Here is an 8,009-nt window from a genome sequence, read left to right on the forward strand (position 1 = left end):
GAAATATGTTTCATATAGACAATTGACCACCCAAGTTGACCGGCGATTCACGAACGTTAAAACTTGTAAAAACAACTTGACGATATATATATGGATATACATATGGTTAACATGAGATTATGATAAGTAAGTATCTCCATAAGTATAATAACAATGAGTTATATACATATAAACAAGACTACTAACTTAAGGATTTCGAAACGAGACATATATGTAACGATTATCGTTGTAACGACATTTAAATGTATATATATCATATTAAGATATATTAATATATCATAATATCATGATAATATGATAATTTAACATCTCATTAGATATAATAAACAATGGGTTAACAACATTAATTGAGATCGTTAACTTAAAGGTTTCAAAACAACACTTACATGTAACGACTAACGATGACTTAACGACTCCGTTAAAATGTATATACATGTAGTGTATTTAGATGTATTAAAATACTTTTGGAAGACTTCAAGACATATATCAAAACACTCATACTTAACGAAAATGGTTACAGTTACTTTCCCATTCTTTTCTTTCATCAAGAATTCTAGTCGTATTCTTACCCGTATTATACACAGCTTCAAAACGTACTTACTATGGGTATATACCAATAGGAACTAGCATGGGATTCCACTCTTGATTATGTCATGTATGACTAATCAATTTTAACTTCTACCATGAGCTAGTCAACTAACTAGAACTCCTTTTAACCCCACTCACCACTCACCAATTAACACTCATCATTCACTCCATTTCACTTCCAAATCTCTTTCTAATTCTCTCTCAACACACCCACACTATTATGAACGTATTTTTCCAGTAGTTAATCATCATCTTCATCAAAAATCACTTCAAGAATCAAGCTATAATCATCATAGGAAGAACACTTCAAGAATACTTCAAAAATCCCTTCAAGTTTACTAATTTACTTCCAAGCTTTCTAATCCATTCCAAGTAATCATCTAAGATCAAGAAACCTTTGTTATATACAGTAGGTTATCTTTCTTATTCAAGGTAATATTCATATTCAAACTTTGATTCAATTTCTATAACTATAAACTATCTTAATTCGAGTAAAAATCTTACTTGAACTTGTTTTTGTGTCATGATCCTACTTCAAGAACTTTCAAGCCATCCAAGATCCTTTGAAGCTAGATCATTTCTTGTCACTTCCAGTAGGTTTACCTACTAAACTTGAGGTAGTAATGATGTTCATAACATCATTCGATTCATATATATAAAACTATCTTATTCGAAGGTTTAAACTCATAATCACTAGAACATAGTTTAGTTAATTCTAAACTTGTTCGCAAACAAAAGTTAATCCTTCTAACTTGACTTTTAAAAGTAACTAAACACATGTTCTATATCTATATGATATGCTAACTTAATGATTTAAAACCTGGAAACACGAAAAACACCGTAAAACCGGATTTACGCCGTCGTAGTAACATCGCGGGCTGTTTTGGGTTAGTTAATTAAAAACTATGATAAACTTTGATTTAAAAGTTGTTATTCTGAGAAAATGATTTTTATTATGAACATGAAACTATATCCAAAAATTATGGTTAAACTCAAAGTGGAAGTATGTTTTCTAAAATGGTCATCTAGACGTCGTTCTTTCGACTGAAATGACTACCTTTACAAAAACGACTTGTAACTTATTTTTCCGACTATAAACCTATACTTTTTCTGTTTAGATTCATAAAATAGAGTTCAATATGAAATCATAGCAATTTGATTCACTCAAAACGGATTTAAAATGAAGAAGTTATGGGTAAAACAAGATTGGATAATTTTTCTCATTTTAGCTACGTGAAAATTGATAACAAATCTATTCCAACCATAACTTAATCAACTTGTATTGTATATTATGTAATCTTGAGATACCATAGACACGTATACAATGTTTCGACCTATCATGTCGACCCATCTATATAATATATTTTGGAACAACCATAGACACTCTATATGCAGTAATGTGGGAGTTAGCTATACAGGGTTGAGGTTGATTCCAAAATAATATATATAGTTTGAGTTGTGATCAATACTGAGATACGTATACACTGGGTCGTGGATTGATTCAAGATAATATTTATCGATTTATTTCTGTACATCTAACTGTGGACAACTAGTTGTAGGTTACTAACGAGGACAGCTGACTTAATAAACTTAAAACATCAAAATATATTAAAAGTGTTGTAAATATATTTTGAACATACTTTAATATACATGTATATATTGTTATAGGTTCGTGAATCAACAGTGGCCAAGTCTTACTTCTCGACGAAGTAAAAATCTGTGAAAGTGAGTTATAGTCCCACTTTTAAAATCTAATATTTTTGGGATGAGAATACATGCAGGTTTTATAAATGATTTACAAAATAGACACAAGTACGTGAAACTACATTCTATGGTTGAATTATCGAAATCGAATATGCCCCTTTTTATTAAGTCTGGTAATCTAAGAATTAGGGAACAGACACCCTAATTGACGCGAATCCTAAAGATAGATCTATTGGGCTTAACAAACCCCATCCAAAGTACCGGATGCTTTAGTACTTCGAAATTTATATCATATCCGAAGGGTGTCCCGGAATGATGGGGATATTCTTATATATGCATCTTGTTAATGTCGGTTACCAGGTGTTCACCATATGAATGATTTTTATCTCTATGTATGGGATGTGTATTGAAATATGAAATCTTGTGGTCTATTGTTACGATTTGATATATATAGGTTAAACCTATAACTCACCAACATTTTTGTTGACGTTTAAAGCATGTTTATTCTCAGGTGAATATTAAGAGCTTCCGCTGTTGCATACTAAAATAAGGACAAGATTTGGAGTCCATGTTTGTATGATATTGTGTAAAAACTGCATTCAAGAAACTGATTTCGATGTAACATATTTGTATTGTAAACCATTATGTAATGGTCGTGTGTAAACAGGATATTTTTAGATTATCATTATTTGATAATCTACGTAAAGCTTTTTAAACCTTTATTTATGAAATAAAGGTTATGGTTTGTTTTAAAAATGAATGCAGTCTTTGAAAAACGTCTCATATAGAGGTCAAAACCTCGCAACGAAATCAATTAATATGGAACGTTTTTAATCAATAAGAACGGGACATTTCACCATAAGTCAAAATAAAGATGCTCCCGTCGAAGACATTATTAAATTAGACTTAACCAGTAAGGAATAGAATTTCGCAATCATAAGCGCATTTATAGTGTTTCTATTTGTTATCCTTTCCGCAGTATCATAATAAAATTTCTATTTAATAATTGCAATTGCTTTTATTTATATAGCGCTCTAAGAATATTATTCATAATTACTAGCATTGCCTTTTGCAATTTCACTGTTTATTATTGTGCACATAACAAACAATTACTTTATGTGAAACAACCTGTATGCGTGTGCTTTTCTGCACATTATGAATCTTCTAAGTCCGCCGAAACGATCCTTAGGTAAAAATTTGTGCTTATTGCGAAGCATCTAAGTATGGCTAGATCTAATACTTTGGGCAAAATTTTACGAGTTTCATTCTTTTCGCATGCACTTTAAATTGCTTTTGCTAACTGTCAAGTGGTCTTTACCATCACTTATATAATTTAAAACTTGTTATTTATACTATGTTTTACATTCACAAGTTACGCATAAATGCACATTTACTGCTATGAAGAGAAACTTGAAATTTATTCATCTCGAATATCAACAAAGTAGCATGCCACGCATTAGGTATATTACGCCATTCAATGTCCTGGAGTTTATAAGAGCCTACCGCATTGATTCCTACTATTTGGTATGGACCTTCCCAATTGGGTCCCAACTTTCCAAGTTTTTCAGCACGGCTTGCTTCATTATTCCGCAAAACCCACTCTCCAACATCGAAGGCTAACGCGCGTACTTTCTTGTTGTAATACTTGGCAATTTTTTGCTTATTATTTGCCTCACGTATCGCAGCCATAAGCCTGCGTTCTTCAATGAAATTTAGATTTTCACAAATGCCATCTGCATTCGCACTTTCATCAAAATTAGCAACTCTATGCATTTCAACAAAGACTTCCGCGGGAATCATTGCCTCTGAACCATATACCAGGCTAAAAGGTGTTTCGCCCGTACTTTTCTTGAAAGTAGTGCGATGAGCCCATAGTACATTTGACAGTTCATCAACCCATCCATTCCGCTTTTCATTCAAAAGCTTTCTAATACCACTGACAATATCGCGATTAGTGACCTCGCATAGCCCATTTGCCTGTGGATGTGCAACTGATGTAAATTTTTGAATTATTCAATTCCGCACACCAACTTAGAAATGGATCTTTTGCAATCTGCACCCCATTATCACTTACAAGTTCTCGTGGAATGCCAAATCTGCACACAATGTATTCCCATACAAAATTCCGCACTTGTAGACCAGTTATTGTGCGTAAAGCTTTTGCTTCCACCCATTTAGTGAAATAATCAATTGCCACAATCAGAAACTTTACATTCCCTGCACCTGGTAGAAATGGTCCCACAATATCAATGGCCCATTTATAAAATGGCCATGGCGAATCAATTGGAATCATATCATGTCTTGATTTTCTATTCTGAGGTGCGTGCCTTTGACAACTTTTGCACCTTTTAACAATTTATGCAACATTGCGATACAGGGTAGGCCAAAAGTAACCCATTCGCATTATTTTCGCTGCAATAGTTTTATAAGCTGAATGAAGAGCGCATGATCCGCTATGCACTTCTTCAATAATTGTTGCAGCTTCTGCGGGTCCTACACACCGCATTAATGGTCCCAAATATGATTTGCGATATAACACATCATTTTCAATCACATACATAGGTGATCTTTCGCGTACCAAACGAGCTTCCTTTTTGTCTTCTGGTAATGCACTATTTCGCAAATAGTTCATAATAGGATACATCCAATTTGGTTCAACTTCTTCTATAGCCGCAACAACCAAACTTCCATCAATGGACTTATTGGGAAGTTCTTCTACCCAGACCTGCTTTTGAAAGTGCGAAAATGTTAATGCAGCAAGCTTGCTTAACGCATCCGCCTTTTTGTTTTGACTTCTTGATACTTGTGATAACTCAAAAAATTCAAATTTTTCTGCGGACTCCTGCACAAGTTTTAAATACTTCTGCATTGACAGCTCATGAGCTTCAAAAGAGCCATTGAATTGATTTGACACTAGCTGCGAATCAACATATGCGCGCAACTGCGAGATATTCATTTTATGCGCCATATTTAATCCTGCAAGCAGTGCATCATATTCAGCCTTGTTATTTGTCACATCAAAATTAAAGCGTAGCGCGTATGTGTGCTCTTCGCCACTCGGACTTGTCAACACCAATCCCGCACCTGCACCTTCAATACACGATGCACCATCTGTATACAAATCCCAGATTTCGTGTTGAAGTGGTTTTAATTGCGTTCTTTCATGAATAACCTCCAGTTCACCCGTCATTTCTGCAAGGTAATCTGCCAAAACCTGACCTTTTACAGATGTACGCGGTAAATATGATATTTCAAATGCTCCAAGCTCGATCGCCCATTTGGTGAGTCTTCCTGATATCGCAGGTGTGCTCAAAACATGTTTAACCGTAAAATCAGTTAAAACATGTATTGGATGACCTTGAAATTATCTGCATAACCTTCTTGACGTCAAAACTAACGCGTAAATAAAATTTTCAATTGGCGTATAGTTTATTTCACTTCCCGCAAGCGCCTTGCTAACAAAATAAACTGGCTTCTGGACTTTATTCCTTTCCGCAATAAGCACTGAACCAAATGCTTCGTTCGCAACCGAAATATAAAGGTATGATATTTCACCATCCACAGGCGCAATCAATGTAGGTAACGTAGCAAGCAATTGCTTCATTTCTTGAAATGCCTTATTTTCCTCTTCTTTCCATATAAAGTTCTTCTGTTTCAAACACCCTTTAAGTGTGCGAAAGAAAGGCAACTATCTTTCCGCAGCCTTTGAAAGGAATCTGGTTAAAGCCGCGATCTTTCCAGTTAAATTTTGTACTTCTTTAACGGTTTTAGGCGCGGTCATGTTTTCAGTTGCGGCGATTTTCTTAGGATTTGCTTGTATGCCTTGCTCAGTGACATAATACCCTAGAAATTTGCCTTCCCTTTCCCCAAAACTGCATTTAGACGGATTCAACTTCATATTGATCTTTCGCAAATTTTCAAATGTTTCCTTCATATCAAGCAAAATATTTTCTTGCGTTTTGATTTTTATAACAAGATCATCAACATAAGCCTCGAGGTTACTACCTATTTGGCCCTCAAACGCTTTATCAATTAAGCGCTGATAAGTTGCTCCCGTATTCTTGAGGCCAAAAAGCATTTTAATATAACAATAAATGCCTTTTCCAGTATGGAATGAGGTTTTATCCTCGTCTTCTAACGCCGTTGGTATTTGATGATATCCTTTTGCAGCATCTAAAAAGCATTTGTAAGGATAAGCATGCAAAGATTCTACTTTAAGATCTATTTCAGGAAGCGGATAGTTGTCGTTTGGACAAGCTTTGTTTATATCTTTAAAGTCTATGCACATCCTCCACGAACCATCAGGTTTTTTTACCAACACTGGGTTTACAACCCATGTTTGATATTTTACTTCACGCAAGATGCCTGCATTAACCAATTTAGTAACTTCCGCACATAACCATTTCATGCGGTCAGGAGCCATTCCTCTATGCTTTTTGTACAATAGGTTTAAGCCCAGGATTAGCATTTAATCTATGTTCCGCAACATTACGCGAAACTCCGGTCATATTCTAACAACCCGTCCTAATCCATCTGGACGAATACATTACATTTGGTTACATCGCGATGTACTTGACCTCTATAGGATACATTTTACAAACATTGCATTCGTTTTTAAAAGACAAACTTTCATTACATCGAAAGTTGACGGCTTGCATACCATTTCATAATATATCCAACTATAATTGACTTAATAATAATCTTGAAGAACTCGATGACTCAAATGCAACGTCTTTCGAAATGTGTCATGAATGACTCCAAGTAATATCTCTAATATGAATAAATGCACAGCGGAAGATTCCTTTCATACCTGAGAATAAACATGCTTTCAAGTGTCAACCAAAAGGTTGGTGAGTTCATTAGTTTATCATAATCATTCATTTTCATCATTTTAATAGACCACGAGATTTCATATATTGACACGCGTAACTCGCGAATTAAAATTCATTCATATGGTGAACACCTGGTAACCGACCTTAACAAGATGCATATAGAATATCCCCTATCATTCCGGGACTCCCTTCGGACATGATAAATTAGAAGTACTAAAGTATCCGGTACTTTGGATGGGGCTTGTTGGGCCCGATAGATCTATCTTTAGGAGTTGCGTCAATTAGGGTGTCTGTTCCCTAATTCTTAGATTACCAGACTAAAAGTGGGCATATTCGGTTTAATAATCCAGCCATAGAATGTAGTTTCATTTACTTGTGTATATTTCGTAAAACAGTTATAAAAGTAGCTCATGTATTCTCAGTCCTAAAAATATATATTGCAAAAGCATTTAAAAAGAAAGAAAATGAAACTCACAATACGATATTTTGTAGTAAAAATATCCATACGACGATACAGAACAATGCAGGGTTGGCCTCGGATTCACGAACCTATATCATTTGTATATTCATCAATACATATAATCGTAATTGAACAAATATATAATTTATCATTAGTGATATAATTTTTATATTAGTAACTTTTATATTTCATTATTAATATGTATATATATATATATATATATATATATATATATATATATATATATATATATATATATATATATATATATATATATATTAATCTTATATATATAAAAATATAAATTTTTATTATGATATATGTATTAAATATTTTATATATACATATTTCATTTGTTTGTTAAATTAGTAATTATAACAATACTAAAATTATATTAATAGTGATTAAAATATTAATAATGATAA

The 8,009-nt window shown here is 33.6% G+C and overlaps 1 protein-coding gene across 1 annotated transcript; it reads right to left on the reverse strand.

Moving 5' to 3' along the window:
* Positions 1–4,648: 4,648 nt before the first annotated feature.
* Positions 4,649–5,896, reverse strand: LOC139875390 (uncharacterized). The gene is made up of 2 exons (XM_071862727.1): positions 5,731–5,896; positions 4,649–5,583 (listed from the first exon to the last, which is right to left on the reverse strand). Exons 1-2 carry the CDS (start codon positions 5,894–5,896, stop codon positions 4,649–4,651), a joined length of 1,101 nt encoding a protein of 366 aa, XP_071718828.1.
* Positions 5,897–8,009: the final 2,113 nt, after the last annotated feature.

This window comes from Rutidosis leptorrhynchoides, chromosome 11, assembly GCF_046630445.1.
Source record: "Rutidosis leptorrhynchoides isolate AG116_Rl617_1_P2 chromosome 11, CSIRO_AGI_Rlap_v1, whole genome shotgun sequence".
NCBI lineage: Eukaryota > Viridiplantae > Streptophyta > Magnoliopsida > Asterales > Asteraceae > Rutidosis > Rutidosis leptorrhynchoides.